Source organism: Echinops telfairi, unplaced genomic scaffold (assembly GCF_000313985.2).
Source record: "Echinops telfairi isolate 266 unplaced genomic scaffold, ASM31398v2 ScPeMD7_31;HRSCAF=116, whole genome shotgun sequence".
In the NCBI taxonomy this organism is placed as follows: Eukaryota; Metazoa; Chordata; class Mammalia; order Afrosoricida; family Tenrecidae; genus Echinops; species Echinops telfairi.
The window spans coordinates 31,286,743-31,311,598 of record NW_022103928.1 but is presented as its reverse complement, the minus strand read 5'-3'; the positions used below and the strand labels follow the sequence as shown (position 1 = coordinate 31,311,598).

Genomic DNA, 24,856 nt, shown 5'->3' with positions numbered 1-24,856 from the left:
TATGTTAGACTTGGAGCCATTAACCAGGGCTAACTGACCACTGTGTCCTACCACCTCGGGTTTCGAGAAAATTTACCCCTTAGAATCTGCCCATGACTTCCAGAACTTAACTGGGGACTCTTTACATAGAACTACAGGTGATTTAAGGAAACAAGTTCTTGAACAGTCTATTCCAACTCCTAGTGGCCCTCCAGGACAGGGCAGAAGTGCCCCTGTGGGTTTCCAAGGCTTTACATCTTTATGGGGCAGAAAGGCTCACTTTTCTACCAGGGAGAGGCTGGTGGATTCTAGCTCCAAGCAGCACGCAAGTGTGAACTATCTGCTAAGCTTAAATTATAATCACTGGTAGTAAGATGCTAAAGATAAACTGATGATATACATACTCTAAAATTTTATTCAGCTTCAAAAATCCATTGTATAACTAAGCTGCTAGAAGTTTTTCTCAAACAATTATTTTGTGGTTTTATTTTTGATTTGAGCAAATTATCCTTTACAAGATTTCTCATTTCCAGAACTTTATGATTTTGGAAGCAATTTAATCTTAAATGTTTACAACAAACCCTTATTTTGCAGTAACAGGATTAAATTAGCTTGATTTTCCCCTTATCTCTCATTAATATTTATTAAACTTTAAAATATAATCTTTCCCCTCCCCACCCAGAAAATAGATCATCTATCTGAAGCCTCTAGTTAATTCCTAACCAAGACTAGCATCAACGTATCTTTTTATCATGAATGTAAGTTTATATAATTTTGGTTTTGGGCAAAAACTTCTAAACATCACACTAAATCAAGTGGGATGAACCATGAGCTCTACGATTCAGATTCGAGAGTCACGACTCGCCATGAAGCATGCATCCTTACCTCAGGTTATCACAGTTCAGCACATGTTTCTGGATACGTGGGAGCTTCCGCAGGACTGGTTTGATGTCTGTCATTTCAGAAATTCTCTTCATTAATCTGACCTAAATCAAAGAGATCCAATACTCAGATATCACTGGCAGATCTCAGCCGTCTAGAACTAGAGATCCCTGATATCAGTAATATCATTTAAGCACCGGAGAGGTTCTGACTTGGGGCTTGTGTGTGAGCAGACGGCTTGGGTGACGGATTGGATTAGGAGTCCAAGTGCAAAGAAAAAAGAAAAAAAAAACAGTGAAATTTAGACACTTGAAAAGTTTGCTGGTCCTAGGCATATTTTAACAACCTTCAACTATGCAAATGAACCAGAATACAAATGAGGCTACAACATATTTATTTTCACCTGATCCATTCCATTGAAAGTTTCATGTAGGTCTCCTGCAGGTGTGAGGGTTTTACTGGCTCTAATGGATGCATAGAGATGACCAGAATCGGAAATGCCGTTTGCAAGCTCCTGAGCACTCATTTTCACTAATACTTTGAAGTGTTCTTCTTCTTCAAAGCAGGGACTATGGAAAAAGAAGAAATATAATGAAGTCTTGGAGCAATCTATCCATAGCCCCCTCTCTATAATTGGGGGGAGGGGCAAATATATACTTATGTTTATACCCATTTCCCATTATAGAAAAATTATTAAGTATAAACTTCCACATGATTTGAACACCCTCAGAAATTTTTTGAGTCCATAGAGATTATAAATTATAGATAAAATTAGGTTAGAATATCAACCACCACCAAAAGCGTAAAATCGTATACTTTTGGAATACTTCAGATTTAGATTTCTGACACATCCCAAGAATGAACATCTTTGGCAAATAATGTTTGTTACTTGTTAAATATTTCACTCCACAAGTGCATCATATCTGGTAGATTTCGATCCAGGCAGAGAGAGGAAAAAAGCACACCCTGCATCATAAGTGGAAAAAAACAAAACAAATGCAAAAGAAACAAATTAATTTTGAGGACATGTTAAAAGAAAACAGCATACAAATAAATAAGCGGACAGAGCGACGGGTACTGGAGACACACGTTTGAGCGCACTGTGACCGAGAACCACGCTACCTGCTCGTAGGTATCTAGGTGGGAGTCATCAGGGAGCACGTGGGGAGAAGCAGTCATTCCTCCTGTCTTAAGCTCGATGTGTTGAGCTTGTTCTCGGTAGTTCAGAATGCCGCAGCCCAGCCTGTGGACAGCAAGGAAGCACTCCCTGATTCACCAAAGAAATCTTCCCCGGTCATTTTAAACCATGCATCCTGATTTCCAAGGTGCTTCAATAAAGTCAACAACCACGGCCTTCACAAGCTTTTTAACAAATTCTTGTTCATGTCATAAGTGATAAAGCATTTGCACTGATAACATTTAGAGACTTTAACCCTCTAAGTTTTCACATATGCAGGGAATGTCCATACTAGAGTCTTTGGTGGTCAGTGTCTAGCTATAAAAATAGCAAAAATATCAAATCCTAAGCTTTTAAATATTTCATAAACAGTCTCTATTTTATTCTTCTTCCAAAATATTCTGAGACACACTATTTGCTCAAGTAGTTCATTGCATTTTCCCAGGGAGCATAGCCTTTGGGTTTTTTAAAAGCTGACCACTCCAGGGGTGATGATGCTTTTGAAGGAGACATTCTAGCCAGTGCTCCAAGGACAGGAAGGAGCTTAAGTCGAAGCCTCAACAGTGCAGCTTTTCAAAAACTGCAATATAACCAAAAAAGGACAAGCAGAGGGAACTGTGTTTAAAAAAGAGAGAGAGAATTTTACAAAGGTCAGGGGCATTTCCCTTCTCGTCACATACTCAGCCAGAAGATTCCACATTAATCTAGCTTGCTGTAATGTGCAAATACTTTTATTTCCACAATGCAAACAAGTATCATGGGCACTAGGCCCTACACATTTTACTGTAATGGTCTGATTTCCCTTTATTTCCGGGGAGCATAAGAAAAGAAAGTCTTCAGCCACACTGACCTACAGGGTGGCCCCCAACTGTGGACACTTGAAATGGAGCAGGAGCCAAGGGGCATGCAACAGTGTGTGTGTACTTGTGCATGGATTTCCAGACAATTGCAGGCATATTTCACTCCAACAACAATAGGAGTTATAAATTCAGCTTAGCTGAGAGGCAAATTAAGGAAAGGGCAAACTACATAATGTTGTAAGGTTAATCCCAGGCTGATATTTTATATTTGATTACTGATATTTTATTAAAAACATTTTTCAAACTCTTAAAATACTCAGTCATTGAGATATCTGTATTCTCTACACTCATGAAAATTTTAGGATATTAAAGTTAGAAAACAATTTTCACAAAACAAGTTTTAGACAAATACAACCAAAAAACTCAATCTCAATGCTATTGAGCTGACGCCAATTCACTGCAACCCTACAGGACAAGGTAGAACTGCCCCTGTGGGCTCCTGAGACAGTAAATCTCTATAGGCGTCGAAACCTTCATCTTTCTCCCATGGAACAGCTGATGGTTTCGAAATGCTGGTCTTGTGAATCTTAGCCCAACAAGTAACCACTACGTCACTGGGGCAGCACGCTAACACTCAAGTTTGGAATAACAAGTTTTAATTTATTAACGTGATTACTATTAATACATTACTCTCAATGCCATTTTACACACAGAAAATTACCTAAATAAAGTATACAAATACATGTTAAATCATATATGCAAATGTGTTTTATTCTAATCATCAAAATCTTACTTGGTAAGGACACTGCAGAAAAGAGGCACATACGGCTTTAGCTCTTCAGGAAGTGTGTTTAAACTAGAAAAGGCTCGGAAGTATACCATACCATTGGTTGGCTGGGCACAGTACTGAACAGGGACTTCTCCAGCTATAAAAACAAAAACAGTTATTTTATTATTACTAGTAAATTTTTAATCACTTTCCAGAGTGCGGGCTTAAAATGTATACGAAAAAGAGAAATGCTATTCATTTGCCATATGTAAATTGTACTTTTTTTATAGATTGTAGTTTGTTATGGTAGACTCTGAGAGTCTTAAATACTAAAGGTGAATTCCATTTTTAAAAGTATTGCCACAGAAAAATAATGTTCTTCTGGGTTTTTAACTGTCCGTATATCCCAGCTGGTCCTTAGCTACCTTTATCCATCCATATCTACTTTTACCCAAACCCTTCTCTTTAGCAGAATGGGTTATTAGTGATTCAAAGGCATCATTACAACTATTTCATCCATCCTAAATGCCACTCATCTTTTTCTAAGACATCCTACGCACACCTATAGTAACACACACACTATCTCCTTAATAAAATACTCCCCAGTGACCCACTTGACTCAGTTGATTGTATTCTGTATTCCTATAGACATTTCTAGGTCTTTCAAGACTGAGTAGTATGTATTATATTTTATATCCCTAGCACAATGCCCTGAACCATATGAAGTACTCAAATATTTATTAATGGCTGAACCCTGGGGGCACAGGCTCTTCAACACATCCTCCATTGATGTCTATAGACACTTCTGAAGGCAGAGTTTCCATCCCCCGACCCTGAAAAAGTCTGGGCTCTTCAATTGACACCACATCAAAACATCAGTTTTGGCAGGATCAAGGAACTCAAGTCATGTTGCTTGCAAATACTGAGTTTGAGGAGCAAACAGAAGTCAATGGGAAAGATCAAGGTTATAGAGTGGAATGGGTAAGGCTTCCCAAGAAAATCCTAGTAGGACAGCCCTTGCTCCCCTAGAAAAATGAGCAGGTGGATTGTCAGGAGGAAAACAAGTTCCTTGGGGATTTTCCTGTCCCTTTTTCTCAGTTTTCAATTTCATTAAAACATCTTCATAAAGAGCTCTCATGGTTGTCCAGTTCCTTTGAAAAAACACCCATCACAATTGCCCACAATTATCCCACAGAAGAGTAATCATCACATTCTGAAACGCCTTTCTGCCTTGAGTTTAACTGGGCCAGCAAATGCCCTCAGAAACACTGTTTCGATTGAATCTATTTTTGTTTTCAAACGTATCCTAACACAATTAAGACAACATTACTGAGAGAACTTGTATGCAGCCATCCACTGATTACAGAGACAAGTTTGAAAATCTTTGTTTGGAATAAACCCGTGCATGAAGGAACGGGAACCCAATGGCAAGACTTTTTAACATGCCTTTATATGACTCTGTCGATACTGATGTTTCACTGAAAGCAATTTCCAAACCCACTGGCATCAAGTCGATTCTGATGCACAGAGACCCTAGAGGAGAGAAGGTCCAGTAGGGTTTTCCCAACTGCCATCTTCACAAGGACAGATGGCAACATGGTTCTCTGGGGTAAGTCCTGGTGGGTTCAAACTGCCGACCTTCCAGTTGGCAGTTGAGTCCTTAACTGCTACACTATCACGCACGTAAACTAAGCATGTTTGTACTGACCTGCCAATGCTACCTCCAGCTCAGTGACAGGTATGGTCGGCTCGATATCTGACACTTTCAGAGCAGGTAGACAAGAGGCATCATGCGGTTTACTTTGCTGAGTTCGTAATTCTAAGCCTGCAGACAAAAAAAGGAACATTCAGGACTATAATTCATAGGTTTTATGCAATTTATCTCCTTTCCATTGATCTCCCTTTTGACTCATTTTGATTGTGTTATAGTGTTTAATATTTTCTGCTTTTTTCCCAAATGAGGTTTTTGAATTTGGTCATTGTTGCTCGATCCCCTTTTTTTGTTGTATATTTTTCTGTATATGGAGAGAAGTCAGGCTGGGCAGATCTATGAAGAGTACAATTAGATTAAAAATTGCCTGAAGCTGAGAGCAAAGAAGGGGAGGGCTGGGGAAATGGGGAGTCAACAATAGGTATAAGAAGGAAGAAAATGTTCCCAAAGTTGATTGTGGTAATGACTGTATCACCTTAACATGAATGAAATATTGAATTGTATGATATGCTAATAATATTTCAATCAAGCTATTCAAAAATAGCAACTCCATACCAAGTGCTAGGAGTAAATTAGTACTAAGGATTTATAAGGCACCTACGATTTTTGGACTAGATCTAACGGCATTAATAACCTAGCTCAGTAAGGAGTTCTTTTTCCAATTGTTATTTTATAATTATATATATTTTTTAATTTTACCAGAGAGCAGAGGTTTATTTGAGCAGTCATCCAATCACCTCTCCGTTTTTCACTACTTAGACTGTACTTGCTATGAGAAGAGAATGCAAAAGTGGTAAGTGTATTGTTTTAAGCATGGAACTGAATAATGTATATATAAAAAGACTCCATCATGTCTAGAAAAAATTGAGTTAACAGATAATGAAAAATGTCCATGCACTTTTTAAGAACCCCTTGTACAAAACTGGCTTATTTCACATGCATGATTCAGAGGGGTTACCGCTTCAATTCAGTACTGTAACTGGATCTCCTGGTAAAGAAGGCTTACAGGGTCTGTTTGCTGACCTAAGAAGGAAGAGGGACAGCTTCACTAATCTTCCATTTCCACATTTTTTAAATTCCTTGAGAGCAAGTTTACCATGTTACTGTCCACTTAAACATGGGACTCCAAAGTTCAAAGTGTCTCTGGGGTGCAGGAACAGTGCGTATCTCATGTCCTACTTCATCTCCATAGACATGCTCTGTCCCATTGCAAAGTTAAAGCTGAAACCATCCTCGACTTCAGACTTTCCACATGTACACTCTGGAATGGCTAGTTCCAGGACCGAGTAACCATGGTCGCTATATTTCTTGGTCTTTGAGTGAACAGGTATTACGTACACAGAGCCTTCTAAGTGGAAGCTAATGACTATGTTTAAGTCACAGAGGTCAGATAGAATAGGGAAGAGTAAGGTCTTCGTATTCACCACCACTACTTGTCAACCACTTCTCCAGGTTCATGGTAAGACCCTGTGTGAGATTCCTGCCATGCAGTTGGTTAAACCTTTCATCTGTTTACATCACTGTCATTTACAAACCTCCCAGACCATTCACCTTTCACAGGAGGCTTTGCTATTCCTTTCCCTACCCCATACCTTGAGTGTCTAATCATCCATGAGAATACCTTACCTAAATACTCTGAAGTAAAAGCACTATCTGTATAAACCAGGAAGCTGGTTGTAATCTCTAGGTAACCACTAAGAGTAAGTGATCAACATATGTATTACGAATGAATAGAAAGGAAAATAGAACAAAAAATTGATTCATCCATAAAATATCAAAAATCACAAGGTGCATAAAAGCAGGTAAAATGGTAAACAAGTAGTTCAGAGGTTGGATGGAAAACCAAATCGATCAGTGAATTACAGCAATTTAAACAGTTAATGAATTCCAATTAAAAGAAGATTGTCCAGAGGGGGTAAAAATGAGAAGCTTATACCAAGGGCTTAAGTAGAAAGAAAATGTTTTGAAAATGATGACAACAAATGTACAGATGTGCTTGACACAATGGATGGATGTATGGATTGTGATGAGAGTTGTTCGAGCCCCCAATAAAACTATTTTTTAAAAAAAGATTAAGTTTGTCAGACCCAGTGTAAAAACTGTCTGTGCTGGTTAAATATATGCTGTTTAAAATGGAGATACCTTAAATATAAGGCCACATGCTCAAATAAAAAGATGGAAATAAGATAAACTGTGGAAACACAAAAAGCTGGTGTTGCTACAGTAATACCCAAAACCAAGCCAAATTCACTGACATTAAGTCGATACCGACTCATCATGACCCTGTAGGACAGGAGAGAACTGCCCTGTGAGTTTCCGAGACTAAAACTCTTTATGAGAGTGGAAAGCCCTATCTCTCTTCTGAGGAGTAGCTGGTGGTTTGAACTCCATACCTTGCCATTGAACCCCATACCTTGCAATTAGCAGCCCAACACATAGCTACTATGCCACCAGGGCTCTTACACAAATACAAGTACATGAAAAGGTGGGAGGGGAGTTTCAAAAAAACCCAAGTGGCTAACAATGCCAATGAATGATCCCCAATGGTGCAGTGGGTTAAGCACTGGGCTGCTAGCCACAAGATCAATAGTGTAAAGCCACCAGCTGCTCTGTGGGAGAAAGAGAAGGCTGTCTGCTCCCCGAAAGAGTTACAGACCCCAAACCGCCTCCTGCCCCCGAAACAGTTCTATTCTATTGTAGGGTTGCCATGAGTCGGAATCATCTCAACAGCAATGGGCTTGGAGGGTGAGGTTTGAATGGTGCAATGGTTGAGCTGCTTAGGGAAAAGTCTATGGTTTGACTCCACCAGTGGCTCTGCAGAAGAAAAGACCTGATGATTTGCCTTCACAAAGATTACAGCCTAGGGAACTATGGGACAGCTCTACTCTGTCCTATAGGGCCACCCTGAGTCAGAATGAACTTGATTTTGACAGCAACAATCTCTTAATAGCCCTAAACCATACCAATAGGTGGCTTCCTCCAATTACACTGAGCCATTTGAATACAAGACAGAATACGGGTAGCTGACCTGTCCCCAGGCTGGGATTTTACAAAGAAGATCTCAATTAAAACCAAACTAACTTCCATTGTGTCATGCCAGACACACTGACAAGAGAGTGGACTTTAGATAAGGAGAGAGTAAAGGAACTGAGACAACAGACTGGGGAACCATGGTGGGTCACAGCCTGTGGTATTTAAGTTAGAAAAGAAGGTTGGTGGAAGACAACTCCAACAACCAAACCCACTGTCATTGAGTGGACCCTGACTCAGCGACCTTATGGGACAGGGAAGAACTGTCCCTGTGAGTTTCCCAGATGGGAGTAGAGATCCTTGTCTTTCTCCGATAGAGCTGGTAGGTGGTTTCAAACTGTTGACCTTGCGGTTAGCAGCCCAACATGTAACCAATACAAGGGGTCTCAGATTTTCAATGACTTAGTTCAAAGTCAGACACCAACGTTTCAGAGATACAAAAGCCTGCAGCTGGGGTGGTAATGGTGATGGGAGTCGTAAATAATACAGGGTTTGTAACCATCACAAGACAATCTTTCTCCTGCAACAGAGCAGCAAGGGGAGCAAAACAATGAAGTCCCTAGGGAATACCAAAAATAGACTTTGGGGCTCCTAAAGGTCAACAAACAGACCTGGAACTATTTATAGGCTTTTCTTTTTTTGTCATTGTTTTTTTGTTGTTGATGGTGGTTTTGTGTTTCCTTTTGTTGTTTTGGTTTGCTTTGTCTTGTTTTTGTGCTTGTTATTGTCTCTGAATGTCTATCTAGACAAGATACACAGAAAAATGTCTCTGAATGTCTATCTAGACAAGATACACAGAAAAAACTATCCAGAGGAGAAAACGAGACCGTCAGTTCAGTGGGGGCATGGGAAATGGGGGAGGGGAGGGCGGAGGAAAGGAAGTGGGATGTCAACAAACCCAGGGACAAGGGAATAAGTGATCTAAAATCGATGGCAAGGAGGGCACAGGATGTCTTGTGTGGCTTGATCAAGGGCAATGTAGCCAAGAAGAATTACTGAAACCTGAATGAAGGCTGAACATGATAGTGGGAGAGGAAAGTAAAAGGAAATAAAGGAAAGAACTAGGAGGCAAAGGACATTTAGAGCGGTCTAAATACAGGCATGTACATATGTAAATATATTTACATATATATAATCATAGGCAAATAGGTCTATGTACATATGTTTATATGCTAAGTATTAAGGTAGCAGACAGACATTGCTCCTCCACTCGTCCTCCCTCAACACAAGAACACTTTGTTCTAATAACCCGGCATTCTGTGATGCTCACCTTCCCAACACGATCACTGAAGACAAAATGGGTGCATAAGCAAATGTGAAAAAAGCTGATGGTGCCCAGCTATCAAAAGATAGAGTGTCTGGGGTTTTAAAGGCTTGAAGATAAACAAGCAGCCATGTAGCTAAGAAGCAAAGTTCACATGGAAGAACCACACCAGCCTGTATGATCATGAGGTGTCGATGGGATCAGGTACCAGGCATCAAAGACCCAGGACAAAAAATCATATCAATGTGAGTGAGGAGGCATGTGGGGTAGAGACCCGAAGCCCATCTGTAGACATTTGGACATCCCCTTACAAAAGGGTCACAAGGAAGAGATGAGCCACTCAGGGTGCAGTATAGCACCGATGAAACATACAACTTTCCTCTAGTTCTTTAATGCTTCCTCTCCCCCACCACCACCTCCCCCCGACTATCATGAACCCAGTCCCGCCTTTTAGTCCTGGCTAGACCAGAGCATGTGCACTGGCACAGATAAGCGTCACAACACATGGGATCCAGGTCAGATAACCCCTCAGGGAGAGAAATAGGGGAAAGGTGAGTGGAGGAGGGGAGAGGGGAACCAACTGCAATAATCGGCACAGGGGGACGAACAAGAGAAACGTGGGTGAAGTGAGACAGCAGACAGTGTAAAATACGAAAGTATTAATAATTTATCATTCATCAAGGGGTCATGAGGGTGGGAAGGGGGGAGCGGGAGGAATAAAGAGGAGCTAATACCAAGGCCTCAAATAGAAAATAAAATATTTAGAAAATGATGATGGCAACATATGTACAAATGTGCTTGACAAAATGGATGTATGCATAGATTGTGATAAGTGCTGTAAGAGCCCCCAATAAAATGATTTTTTAAAAAAGACTATCTTTCTAAAACGAGCTGAGGGATACCCTACTAGACAGGTTCTCTATGGCACCAAGCTCAAACCTACTGGTCTGTCTCAAACCTCTCTGTGCTTTATCTCCTCAATCAACCCGTGTTTGGGAGGAGAGAATACATGTGTGCATGTATAGGTAAGCACGAGCATGTGTATGAGTACTGTATATATTTTTAACAGGTTATATGGAGGTATAATTAAACTCACAATTCTAAAGATAAAATTCAATGAGTTTTGACAACCACCATATTTATACTACAGAACATTTTCATCACCCCAAAAAGTTCTCACCTGCCCCTTCACAAGTCCATGTCCTATGCCACTCCTGACTACTAGCAATTACTGATCCACCTTTGTCATCTCTAGAATTTCAATACATGGACTCATTTTCTCTGTAAGCATTTTTGGTGACTGACTACATAATGTTCTTTAGATGTATCCAGGCTGTTGAGTGCATTTGTTCATTAAGCACATGCTCCAGCAGTCTCAGAGCAAGGCCCTCCACAATTTGGTCTCAATTCATCATTCTGATCTTAGTCTTTCTCAAACACTCTCTTTCCTCCAGGCCTATCTATTCTTCCTTTGAAAAAGTGGCACACTGTTCACCTGTTTACCCAAGCCTACCTATACAGATCCTAGCTATACTCCATGACCACCTCAAGTCCTTTAGTTAGCAGTTCAACTTGTTAATTCTTTCTAGCTCAGACTTGTCTTCCTTCTAAACTCATAACTGATATTGTCTATGTTGTTTGTTCCCTTGGCAACTCGCCATATAGTAAAACCTGAGGAATTTTATTGATACAGTTAAAACCCATAATCCATAAGTATTCTTCTCCAGGATTACTTCCTCACCTGTCAAACCACAATATAAATTATTTGAGAGTAGGGACTGAACATTCTAGATACCCAATAAGTATTTATTGAGATAATTGCTTGGCTTCAACTATTAACTACTTTTTAAAGTTCACCGGATTTGGGAAAAGGCCAGGATTCCATCTTAAAAGGCTTTCTTCGTAATTACTAAGAACAAAACAAAATTTCTAACCTTTCTCATATATCGCTTCCTTGTCTTGTGGTGAAAGAGAATTGACCTTTTGCTTTAGCTTTTCTGTTTCCATTTGTGTTTGTTTCTCATAATATTTGTCATCTGGTTTCATTGACAAAGTCAGCTTATGTTGATTATTCTGTAACAAGAGTAACACAGATATTAAACAACAATTGATTAAAGTTTAATATATTCTATCAGCCTCTCTCTATGTGTTTTTGGTTGGTTCTGCAGTTCCATTTACCCATTGGAAATGGCGAAAGTCACAAAACTCTCTGCGAAGGTTTATTTTACAGATGAAGTTCTATAAACCACATAAGTTCATAGAACCATATTTAATATGGACTAAGTACATAAAATTTCACAGATGCTGTTATTTTTACTATTAAAGGGGCTTCAAAAGTTTATGAAAAATTCTATACATTTTTAATATAATTCTTCTATGAACTTTTTGAGGCTCCTTCATATTATCATTAGTATGGTCACTATGTCTTATTTATAAATGTATAAATATTCAACATTTTCTTTACTGTTTGTGGGAAAATAATTTTTCTTTTAAAACCTGTACTTTCAACACTATATATCTTTGATTTTACTGTAAATATAACACAGAATAAAGGAACTATATTTTAACCTAGTCTTCATTCTACTATTAACTTTTCAACAGTCAGAACTAATCTCTTTATTCAGAACTTATTAAATTTGAGGATAAATTAAATGTTGATCTAATACATAAGAGATGTTAGGTAATTAACATGTTTCTCTTATTTATTTCAATAACTAAAAACACACACAAAATACTCATTTGTTTGTTTTTTTGTTTTGTTTTGTTTTTTGGGGTTTTTTTTTCAAAATGCTCATTTGTAAGACTACAAAGAGAGGTAGGAGAATTAAAGTATACAGAAACTTGATATTGAATAACTATAATAACTTAAGAGAAACTGCAGATCAAATTATGTCCCATGCGCAAAACAAGGGCATATATTAAAATAGAGTTACCCTCAGATATGGACAATAGTCTTATCTATTACAGTAACATCATTTTTAAAGTTGTATCATATTGATATGTCTATATACCAGGGAATATAAAATTAAATACAAATGCCTATAAACTAGTCAAACAAATAAGCAAACAACAAAATAATTCCATTAAAAACAAAATAAACTAAAATATTTATTGTTCTCATAGTTTAGAAAATTCTTCCATTTTTAAAAAAAATCCATAAAATGTATGAAAATGTTTGGTCAGCACTTATGTACCTGGAATCATGTATGTACATGTAAAAAATACACACATATCCATATAAACACAACTTACACTGGAACCTGAAAAATACGATCTTTCATTAGCAGAAACAGACTTACATAATGTAGTTTATGTTCCCAATGCTCCTTTCATTATTATAAAATCTAACTTTTAAATGATAGATTTAACTTTTCAATTTTCTTACCTTGAAATATTGCTTTACTTTTTCTTGTAAAAATGTTGGATTTTCCTTAAGGCACTCTCTGAATTGAGCCATTTGATTTCCTAATTTCAAGAGTTCCACAGGGTCCCCATCATGATTCCAGCAAGAAGCTATGAACTGGGATAAAGCATTTTAAGTTCACATTGCGTATTATACTACAAATGCTCGATTATCCCAGTAAATATCAGAGGCTTTAAATTTTATTAAGATCTTAAGTTTCTATATTGGACATTATCACAAATGACAGCTTATAACCCAAATTGAGTCATTATCTGGTTGAGAGATTAAATTAACTCTATCCCAGTGTTCTAATACAAGGAAAAGCACAGTTTTACGTAATTTTCAGAAATAATAATCATTACTGACAACCAGTCACATACATTTCTACCCCTCTAAAGTATTCCATATAAATCTAAATCACATAAAAACATAAATTACCATAAAAAAGCTAATAAAAAGGCAGAAATAAGTCATAAAATTAAGAAAACAAGCTAAATCGAATAAAAACTTAAATTTAAGAAGTTAATTACATCAGACCTAAAATTGTGTAACTTTCTGAAAACATATACACTTTAAAAGTCCAAATAACAGTTTTATGTCAATCTAGACCGGAGGAATTTAAAAAGTTCATGGAAAACTAATAATCAAAGGAAATGGATTTCTCCATGAACTTTTACTCAACTCCCTTGTATTTTCAGTGCTATCATGAGCCAGTCATTTTAAAAGCAAAAAGAGGTGGTTGAGAAATTAATTACATACTGATGTCAACGTAAGTCCAAAGCTAGTTGATTGGTGTTTCATTTGTACTTCAGTTTTATGAAGCAAAGCTTCAATTCGATCATCTTCAAATCCTTTTCTATAGAACAAAATGAAGAACTGAGATGATGAAAAGAAATAATGTTTTAGAAGTGCTAGGTAGCAGATACAATATTTAAAATAGTTAATGATGAAGTAATGTATGCTTGATGACAACAGGCCACAAAACTGAGAAGGGTCATTCCCCTTACCAAACCAAACAGCATTCATGAATTAAGAACGAAAGCAAATAAGTGCAAAGAAATCATACTTACTCAATGACTTCATCAATTGTTTTATCAATAATGTTTTTGACTGTCTGAATATCTTTCTCAGCAATCCCTTGTAGGCCTACACTGAAGAAGGCCTCCCTTGTATAACCATTGTATCTAAAATCCAAAAAAGAGATGATGCATTAACATCCATGATTTTCATCATTCACTTTCACCAAATATGCCGCAGAACAGAACTTAGAATTTAAACATCCAGACCCTCCACTAAACTAACAAACATAGGAGTATTCTCAGATACTCCCACCTCCCTCAAATATAATTAGCTACATTTAGACTCTTTCCTTTTCTTACTTCTAAAAATCAACACAAACTTAATGTACGGCAAACTAAATAGAGAAAATGAGAGAGCTGTGGAACTGTATAGACTCTTAACATTTCAAAGAGCATTTTAATACACTAACGTTTATAATAGGCAGCACAGAACATTCTGAAATCTTGAAAAAGCTCTCTTGGTTTTTGGCTTGTTTTTTTCTTTTGTTTTGCCAAATGTTCCCTTCTGGACTCTATAAACAACTTCTTCCAGAATCCAAATCTAAATCAGTTTTGTGTCCTAGGGGAGGGAGGTGTGGTCCTGCCACCCCATAGGTTAGCAGCATCCCAGGGCTCTAAGACACCCTAGATGACAGTTATCAACCTCCGCTCCATATGACACCAAAACGTCCAGACATGGAAGAACATCCCCCTGGAGGACAAAACCAGTCACTGAGATCTACTGATCAAACCTAGGCATAAAACTTACCCAACATTAGGAGAAAAGTCTGTGCCAAGTCCAGATTCAATTAAAGCTTTATAAAAGGGAGAATTGGGCCCACCGATCAAGAGTGAAGACAAAAGAGTTAATGTGAAGGATTCAAATGTATCAGTGATTCTTCCGTTTCAAAAGAAGACAGGAGGAGCATGGCAGAGAAAGAAAGGGAAAAAAAGAAAACCTGTTGGTCCTTCTAACATTTTCAAAATCATCATTAACATTCTCATTTCCAAAGATGTTGAAGTTCCACAACAGCCTTGACTTTTAACCTCCATTTTAACAATTGCACAGGTTAAAGAGAACTATTCTTTTAGCTTACAATGCATTTATATACTGTGATTGTTTTTTTCTTTTTGGTGCCAAACCATAAAACGTACTTAATTCAATATCCGATACTTATTGACAAAATGTTATCTACAATTATAAGAACACTATAAAGTAGACTAAAATCTGGACTAAGAAGAGATTGGTTCAAAGCTGTACAGCTACTAAGCACCAGACACACAGACAGAATGAACTGCCAAGGGAACACTTGCCCTTTCATAAACAGCCCTTCTTAATATCATGTCCATGAAATCGCTAGAATTATAGTTAGTTGTCTTATAGTTTTCCAAAGTGAATATTCATAGTATTTTGTGAGCCCCAAAATATTAACTATTGCTGTTTTATGCCAGTCTTAACTCTATAAGGAAAGAAAACTTTCAAAAACAAAAAGAAAGTAAACTGTTTTTCTCCTAGATAGCTACACAAAGTCATCTTTTCCCTCTAAAACCCTCTCAAGTGTTAAGACCTTTCCTGGTGTTTAGCTCTCTGGTACGAAAACCTAAATCTTAATTACACATTTATCTGTACTTGATCATGGAATTCCACCTGGACAGCTTTCTCCTATTTTCAATGGTTACAAACTGTAAGAACTTCCGCGTACCCTGGTAAGAGGAAGCTGACACTGACAGTTGTCTGCTTAGAGGAATCTGCAGCGAGTGAGTCGGGGCCACATGTTATCTGGTATTCCTTCTGTAAAATGACATGACATTTCAGGTTGCCACAGAGTAGGAATAGGTTCAAACCAGTACACGCTACTCTGGATATGGGAATTGAACCAAAAATGCGTTATACAAAATTAACTTTCTTTTTCACAAATAACCACCCCTTAGGCTCAAAACATTCTTAAAAACACTATGCAGCCCACAAAAACATTTACAATTCCTATGATTACTATATCGTTCCAGTATTCATGTACTTAATAGGTAGAATCTTTAAAAAGTGATTTTTCTGTAGACCTACAGGTTTATCCCAAGGCTTCTGAGCTGGCACTGTGGTACTTGGTTCAATTTTCTGGAATTTACTCAGTGCTTCTTCATCGATTTGTTTCAGGTGTTTCTCTAACTGGAAATTACCATATGTGAAGATCCTGAAATTTTAAGAAGCTCTATTAGTTTATTTTAATTAAAAGATTTCAAACTAGCAGTCAAGCCTTTTTGTATGAAATGAAGAATACACAATATACAACAATATAAAGTAGATAGCAAGCCAGTTTACATAATGAAAGAACTTTATACATGGGTATAAATTTTTTTCCTACGTATCTAACTACAAACACCAAATAGAAGCTTCCTTTTTTTTTTTTTAATAAAATACGTTGGCTGTAAAACCAAAACAGAACATAAGCTGAAAAAATTAATTATAACGGTAAAGCTAGCAACTATATGGTAAAACTTATGGCTTTTGTGAAGAATCTGAATATACCACGGACAGCCAGAGAACTGACAGCTGTGTCCTGGAAGAAGTGTAGCCGGAATGCTCCTTAAAAGTGACAAGAAGGTCCTTGGTGAAGGACCTCACACTTGGCAAAGTGGAGGGCCAGTGAAAGAGAGGAAGACCGCAGAGAGATGAATTAATGCAGGAGTGGCAACAGGGCAGCTGGTGATTTTGAACTGCCACCTTGCAGATCACAACCCCAACATAACCGCTGTGCCGCCACCTAACAAAAAAAATCTAAATATAAAATACAGGCATGGCAAATATCAAGTGAATTATTTGTTTAAATAATTATTGCAAATGTATTATATTATTATTATTATTGTAAAACAATAAATTTATGTAAGACTGAAAAGCCAAAACAAAGCATAGTAAAAAAATCCAATTTCAAGCTACAAATTTCAGATTGTAAATGCTTTTTTTTTTTATTGTAAATGCTTTTAAGCTAACCCATTATTCAACCTGGGGGTGTATATACTGATAGAGTCAATCTTCTTTTTTTTTTAATGTTGTCTAAAGTATTTTCAGATTTAGGAAGCAAGTATCCAAAAAAAACAAAATGGAACAGAACAAAAGGAGCCCTGGAGGCACAAAGCTAAGTGCTCTGCTACTTCCCAAAGTCTTGGTGCTTGATGCCTCCCAGCGGCTCCACGGGAGAAAGATCTGTGCTTCCTTCTACAAACATGACAGAGGTCCCCAGACTTATTTGACCAATGGCCCCCTTTTTAGAAAAAAATTATTCAGCATTCCCTGGCATTAAAAACTTTTGTATTATAGCCTCTTAACCAAGATAAAGTGTAGGTATTTGCTTTGGCAGCCCCCTTGGGGAGATGCCATTGCTCACTTTGGGTAAACTGTTCAGAACAGCACCAACAATAACCACAAAATGTACATGTGGTCATATATGTACAGCTATAAGCCAGATGCTTCTGCAGCTGTGACTGCAAAGGCAGTGTTTGTAACCACTGTCCTGTACTGAGAGTCGTCATTAGTTTGGGGGTGGGGTGGGGTGTTCTTAATGAATGCCCATATAAAGTAGACAGGCAATCTAGCATGCAAAGAATCTTACCTACAGCTACATTTCTTTGAGACGGAAAAAATGAATAAAGTCATGTCATTAGGTAATGCAAGCAAACAAATTAGCCACCACCACTGAACTTAACAAATGAAATGTTACCTAGCATTACTTGGGTGATAATGAGTAGCATGAAACTGCTTCAGTTGTTCCCATGTAAGATCCGGGATGCACAGCGGATCGCCACCAGAGATCACTGAGTAAGTGTGGTCAGGAAGAAGTCTATTTTGAAGGTGCTGTGAGAATATTCGCTCATTATCTGTCTTCAAATTAAAAGAAAATAAATAAATAACCCACATTATTCCATCATAATGCAGCATACCAAGCACATTCTGGGAGCACAGAACTATAACACTTTAAAGATAAAACTGTTCTTACAGAAAGCATGGTCATTCATGCAGTTACTGATTAACACTAGCATTAAGATTATGAATAATTTATGCATTGGAGCCACCAGACCGGCTCCTTACACTCAGTACAGATTGAGTAATCAATAACTGCATTGCTGAAAGCCAATAAAAGAGTACATTGAAACTAGGAAGGAGTCATTTTTGCCCACTAACTGTAAAAAGCCTGGTGAAGTAGTGGGTTACCAGTTGGAATGTTAACTGCCAGGTCAGCAGTTCAAAACCACAAGCTGCTTCTTGGAAAAAAGATGAGGCTTTCCCCTCCCCTAAAGATTCAGAGTTTAAAAAAATAAAACAAACAAACAAAAAAGATCCGGGTTTTCAGAAAACCACAGGAGCAGTTCTACTCTGTCCTATAGGGTCACTATGGGTTTAGTTACCTGTACTGGTGATAGACTCCATGGGATTGCAGAAGACTTCAAAGGAAAGCCCTAACTTGACTTTCAACAAGGTGACTTGAAGGAAATGATGATACCCAAAGTGAGTATTAAAGGAAAAGAAACGATTTGTCAGCTTAAAGTGGTCACAGGCCAAAATATCAGGAAACCCAAGCAATCCCAAGCACTTCAGAAATAACTAGCACAGAGCAGGGACTGGTCTTAAAAGTTGAGACAGTAAACGCTGATGCAGGACTAGGGCAGCATTTCCCCATAGAACTTTTGAATAAAGGGATGTTTTTCTTTTTTAGATAGTTTTACTGACATATACTTAACATAGCTACAATTCAATGGTCTAATCATATTAAAAAGAGCTGTGCAATCATCAAGGTTGTCTCTCTATTACCTAGGTTTATAGGTTTATACGTATCTATAACTAGATATGTAGGTTTGTACATTTCATACACAAAAAACATATTTTCTTTAAAACGGGTCAAAAAGAGATCCAATGATATTACATTTTCACCGACGTCTGCCATACTCGACTTCACAATGCTCTCTAGTAACAGAGCGATTCATATCCCTCAATTCCGATGGAAAGGGATTCACCAGAGGTTTCATCCATGTGTGGGCCCTGCAAAGGGATTTGGGGCTTCTACTGTCATCTATAGCTTTCTGCAAGCCAGGTGTTCACAACTTAAGCTCTGATACCATTCCCTCCTTTAGATTTGGATTACTTTACTTACAAACCTTGGATCACACAGGCTGATGTGCTTCTTCTATGAGAATTTAGTAGACTCCTCACTTAGATGGCTGGTTGTTTGAAAACAAGCCTGTAAGACCCCAGATACTATTCTTTCTGATAGACACCACCTGGTGTCCGCACTTTGCTATAGCACCCATTATGTGCAGTGATCTCTTCTTGAGAGCAAGCTTGAAGCAGGGCCATGTCTTAAGAACTAATTGTTCACTAGAATTAAGTGCAAGCCCAAAATTCACTCATTCACCTAAGGTTCATATATGTCTCTGGTCCACCTTAGAGGCATTATTGTCTTTTTATGTTGCAGAACATTACTGATCATCCCCGTGGGCATCACTTCCCCCGCCATCAAATCATTGATGACTCATGGCGACCCTATAGGGCAGGGAAGAACTGCCCCTGTGAGTCTCTGAGCCTACAAATACTCACAGGTGCAGAAAGCCTCATCCTCTCCTTGAGGAGCTCTTTGGTCGTTTCAAATTGCTGACCTTGTAGTTGGCAGCCCGATGCGTAACCACTAAGCATTTGACAGTGTCATTAATTTAGCCACTGTCAAGACGAGGAAATTATGCCAGTATGGGCCAGCTGTGATCCACAATATATGAATTATTGACTGGCACAGATTGGACTCTTAAGTGACTGAGCACTATTTACATAAATAATGAGGGCAAATCTTCCAGTAATATTCCTGCACAACAGCAGAGCCACACCTACAAGATTAATACAAGTCATAATGAAGCAAGAAGGTCATTAAAATGATAAGTACATGGTAGTTCCAGGCCACCATTCGTTGGGCACCCACAGGGCAAGAAATTCGGATCAAAGGCCAGTTCAATGCTAGTAGTCGTCTACTGCTTCTCACATGAGGGAGTTTCAGCCTTAAGTCCAATGGCTACAAGTGGGTTTGAGGTAAAGCCCAGTTCACTTAGTGGTGTTTCCACATCAAGTTATTCTGGTATGGCCTCTGTGGCCTATGAAGGATGTTGTGTGCCTCAAAAAAACAGAGTCTAAAGTTCCAGTGATCTATAACACACAGACTGGATCACCCAGGCTGCACAGAAAGTAAGTCCAAAGTGTTTAGTTAGGAACCTAGTACCATACATATTCTTCCCCTGTTCCACACAAGTATTATTAAATGTTGTTTGGGGTTTTTTTTCCCCTAATGGGAGGTTGTTCCTGCCCACTTTCCTACCTACAGAGATGTAACTGACTCCTCTGAGACGTACTGCTCGCCCCGTCTCTCATCCCTGACTTGAATTTCCAGTTAAGTTTTCTTATCACTCTAGTGGGAGTGTCTGTTGGATTGAGGTGACCTTAGCACAATGTTGTATGGAAGCAACTGAATATTCTTCTCCTTCTCCCCACATCTTGAAAAGCTGACCCCAGCTGAGGTGAGGGCTCCTCTGTCGAAGCGGTTTTTAAGAAGTACATTTAAATGGGTGAGTCATGTTTCATGGGTGTTACCTAGTTGCTGAGGGGACTGGACTGGAAGAATGCATGCCCCGAGAGCAGTGACTGGTCTTCATCTTGGTGTTTATCCTGAGAGTAGTAGACGGACATACAATGTCTGTCCTTCTGTGACTGACTAACTTCACTCAGCATAATGGTTTCCAGGTCCTTGCATGTCATGAGGTGTGACCCACAACCGTTGATTAAGTCCCTGGTGAATCCAGGGATGTGAATAACTTTACATCATGCGGAAGGCATTGGAAAGTGGATTGCTGCAGATGCAGTTAGGTTAAAATTTAGACCCCTATCAGTTGATCTCCCTTATGATCCATTTAAACTTGTTCTAGTCTTTAATATGCTCTGCTTTCTTTTCAAATGAGGGTTTTAATCTGTTTTACTTTGTTATTTTTGTTATTTATTTTTTCCTGGTTTTCTGCATATGAAATCCAGGATATAGGCAAATCTAGACAGTACCTGGGTCAGTGGTTCATTGGGAGAGGTCGAGGGGAGATGGGGAGCTATAACGATGCGCACAAGAATGAAGACAATGTTCTACAACTGATTGTGGAAGTGATTATACAACTTATCTTGATGTGATTCAACTATGGAATTGCTTTTCATTTTTGTGGGGTTTTTTCCCATCTATAGAATTGCACAATGTGTGAACTATATGCCAATAAAACTGGTAAAAAACAAAGTACAAACACACAAAAAAATGCATTTTCTGTATCATAAATTACAGCTGAGGCATGTTTACATACTTATTAACTTAAAGCTCATCGATAAATATTAAATATTAACAAATACCTTTTGAAAAATATTTTTCATTAACAAAAGCAAACAAATATGGAGAATAGCAGCCCAATTTTATATTTTTACAAATTTCTTAAAGGCCTGGCTTAATTGAAGGCAGCTGGTTCTCATAGCTGCCTCTGTTTTCAATATACTGTGATATCGCACATCAAATCCAGCTTTGAGAACTCCACTGTAAGCTTAGGCAAGAATGAGAATGGAAAACATTACGTCTCAATGTCGTTATGAAATGGTTTCACCCACTGACCTCCTGCAGATCATCGACCAGGGGTTCCCAGACCACAGGATAGAAGCCAAGGCTCTAGAATGAGCAGGAGCCCAGCCCTGCTATCATCCTATGGTCTTTGTTCACAGCACTGCCCATCCAGGTAATTCGAGAAGTTATACGAAAATGTTAAGTGAAATGTTGGAATGGCAACTCTCTCTCAAACCTATTTGTATTTCCTGTTTTACACAGATAAGACCACAAGTTTAATACAAGAGGAAAAAGGAAAAAGTAACTTACAAATGCTCCCTTCATTTCATTAAAGACAACGCCTTTAAAGATCAAGGGTGTTTGGGGGTCACTTGGATTCTCATGCTCTAGCCTCCATCCTTCCTGCCTAAACAGTGAAAAATTGGTGATGAGATGATAAAGACTCCAGTACTTAGAAAACAAGAGTAACTAGTGAACCCTTACTTACCAGAAGTCCAGTTCCCGTAAGCATGGGAAAAAGGCTGCATCCAAATACACCGAGAGGAGATTCTGAAAATCCTTGGGGTTTTGTGTGGAAAAAGGATACAGAGTATAGTCACTAGCTGGGGACAAATGAAAAGTAAGAGTTAAAACACAGCAGATACTACCAAAGTTACTTTCGAGCTTAATTTCACCATTAAAAAAAGGCTCCTGCATCCAGAACACAAACGATACAATCCTATGCTTTGGGCCTGGTAATCTTACTAGTCTGACTCTTTCACTTACCTTTGCGTTTCAACTTTTCCAGATCTGACACACTGTCTGTCACTTATGAGCACTTAGTACTACTTCTTTCAGTAAACATTTACAGTTTCAGCTTTTCTGGAGATCTTAAAATAATCTCATTCTACAAAGGGATGGTTTCATTGTTCTCTTTCAAATGCACGCACTCTGCTCCAACAGCACTTCATTGTCACATTCACCGAAAGTAACACCCAAACAGCAGCTACATAATCAAGGTGAATACTAATGCTACACAGGCTCTGCACTTTTCCAGAAAGAACGCACACATCATTTACTGAAAACCTCACTTCTGATCATCTGAACATCCTGTGGCTCTTCTAAAAGATTAAATTTCTGACATCTTTCCAGGGTTGGCAAACTAACTTTCAAGGCACATGCATGCTTCCGGTACATGTGTGTAGCTCTGAAGTATAACCGAGAAATTTTAGAAGACATTATTCAGATAATAGTGATTTCATTTGTTGCAAAAAAAACCCAAAACTATTATTTATGACTCTTGAATAATTTTTAAATTGTTGTAAGGGGCAGGATTGGCTCTTCCATCTCAAAAGTTTGCTGACCCAAGAGACAAGTCAGCCAGGGTGCAGTATAGCACTGACAAAGCACTTAATATTCCTCTGGTTCCCTGAGGCTTCCCCACCCCCAATATCATAACCCCAGCTCTACGTTACAAATCCGGCGAGACTGGGGCATGTATACTGGTTCAGACAAGAGCTCTCAACACACAGAATCTGGGACAGGCACAGAAATAGAAGTAGCGATATCAAGAGGGTAAGGAGAAGGTGGGGGGAAAGGGGGAGAAATGGGGAAACCGATCGCCATGATCGACATACTAACCGCCTCCCCCCCCAAAAAAGGGGGAAGAACAACAGAAACGTGGGTGAAGGGAGACAGCGGTCGATGTAAGATATGAAAATAATAATAATTTATAATTTGTCAAGAGGATGAGAAGGTGGGATGGAAAAAAGAGGAGTTAATACCATGGGCCCAAACAGAAAGAAAATGTTTAGAAAATGATGATGGCAACATATGTACAAATGTGCTTGTTTTAACTGATGTATAGATTGTTACAAGAGCTATAAGAGCCCCCAATAAAATGATTTTTTAAATACATAAATAAAGTGCTAATGGCAACAAAAAAAGTTTGCTGACCCGAGTTAGAAAACAAGTAATTTACTCTGGTGCAAATTCCTCTATTTATTCTGACAAACTGATTTTGGGTAAGGACATCTGTCTCACCTGTGAAGGCATTCATGAACGTCGATAATGACCTATTTAACATTTTGAAGAAAGGATCTCTACAGGGGAATTTCTGGGAACCACAGAGAACTGTGTGCTCAAGAACGTGGGGAACACCAGTACTATCCATTGGAGTCGTACGAAACTGCACACTGAGAGAAAGGAAAAAGAACACACAAATGAGAAATGGCAAGGCTTCACACTAACACAGGTTTTAAACGTGTAAGGAGCTCAGATCATTAGAATTAATCATTTTAGTGTCATGAGCTTTCAATAAAATGTTTCTAACTATAATAGAGAAGATCATTGCTTCACACTAGAGCAGTTTAATCAATACAACCAAGGATCTCAATTCAAGTAATCTTTTCCTTATATTTTTGGACTCTACTGCCAACGAGAATAAAATTTTACTGAGATATCATTTTAAGTTACTTAGGATACAGTAGGTAGTTTAAATAGAAAATATTTTAAATCAAAAGTAGCTTAAAAAACAACCAAAAAAATAGCTTTTTGAGCATGTTTTTGCAATGCACCACATACCTAAACAAATTATTTTTGTCTTCTCTTGCGACATGTAAATATTTAGCACCTGTGCTGTCATGACTGAGTTTCACAGCAGTCAAGAAGAGTTCAGGAATAGGTGTTACCTACATTTCAAACAAAAAATATGGTTATTTTAAGTTAACTTAGAGGACTGATGTGTTTGCCTCATAAAATAGACAATATGGGAACATAATCTTTCAGGGTTGAAAGAATATCAGAAACTATGTGTTAAAATTTTTTATCTTCCCAAACTGTTAGGACCATCAATGAGGGAATTAGGACCAACTTGAGAATTTTGGCACAGGGAATACATAGGCTATCAGAAATAGGGAAGGACATAAACACATAGGAGGCACAAATTGACAAATGGGATATACTGAAGATAAAACACCTGTGTACATCGAAAGAATTCACCAAGAGAGTAATAAGACGGTCCATGGACTGGGAAAACATCTTTAGCAATGACACATCAGACAAAGGTTTTATTACTAAAATCTACAATACTCTGCTACCTTCCAAAAAGAAAAAACTAATTGCCCACTGAGGAGGTGGGCAAAGGACCTGAATAGAAGTTTCACAGGGGCAGAAATCCAAATGGCCAATAA

General features: G+C 38.3%; 1 protein-coding gene across 1 annotated transcript in view; it reads right to left on the bottom strand.

The window, feature by feature from the left end:
* PITRM1 (pitrilysin metallopeptidase 1) overlaps nt 1–24,856 on the bottom strand; it is a 41,009-nt gene that overhangs the window by 10,802 nt on the left and 5,351 nt on the right. The window contains exons 2-19 of the mRNA XM_030885600.2: nt 24,249–24,355; nt 23,709–23,860; nt 22,174–22,288; nt 21,996–22,092; nt 17,787–17,947; nt 16,136–16,262; nt 15,777–15,865; nt 14,843–14,971; nt 14,086–14,199; nt 13,775–13,871; nt 12,998–13,132; nt 11,547–11,685; nt 5,316–5,432; nt 3,632–3,764; nt 1,984–2,104; nt 1,751–1,827; nt 1,265–1,430; nt 865–965 (exon numbers count right to left, since the gene is read on the bottom strand). Coding sequence (XP_030741460.1) covers nt 865–965; nt 1,265–1,430; nt 1,751–1,827; nt 1,984–2,104; nt 3,632–3,764; nt 5,316–5,432; nt 11,547–11,685; nt 12,998–13,132; nt 13,775–13,871; nt 14,086–14,199; nt 14,843–14,971; nt 15,777–15,865; nt 16,136–16,262; nt 17,787–17,947; nt 21,996–22,092; nt 22,174–22,288; nt 23,709–23,838 — 2,048 coding nt within the window. The 5' untranslated portion in view covers nt 23,839–23,860; nt 24,249–24,355. The remainder of the gene's footprint in view (nt 1–864; nt 966–1,264; nt 1,431–1,750; nt 1,828–1,983; nt 2,105–3,631; nt 3,765–5,315; nt 5,433–11,546; nt 11,686–12,997; nt 13,133–13,774; nt 13,872–14,085; nt 14,200–14,842; nt 14,972–15,776; nt 15,866–16,135; nt 16,263–17,786; nt 17,948–21,995; nt 22,093–22,173; nt 22,289–23,708; nt 23,861–24,248; nt 24,356–24,856) is intronic.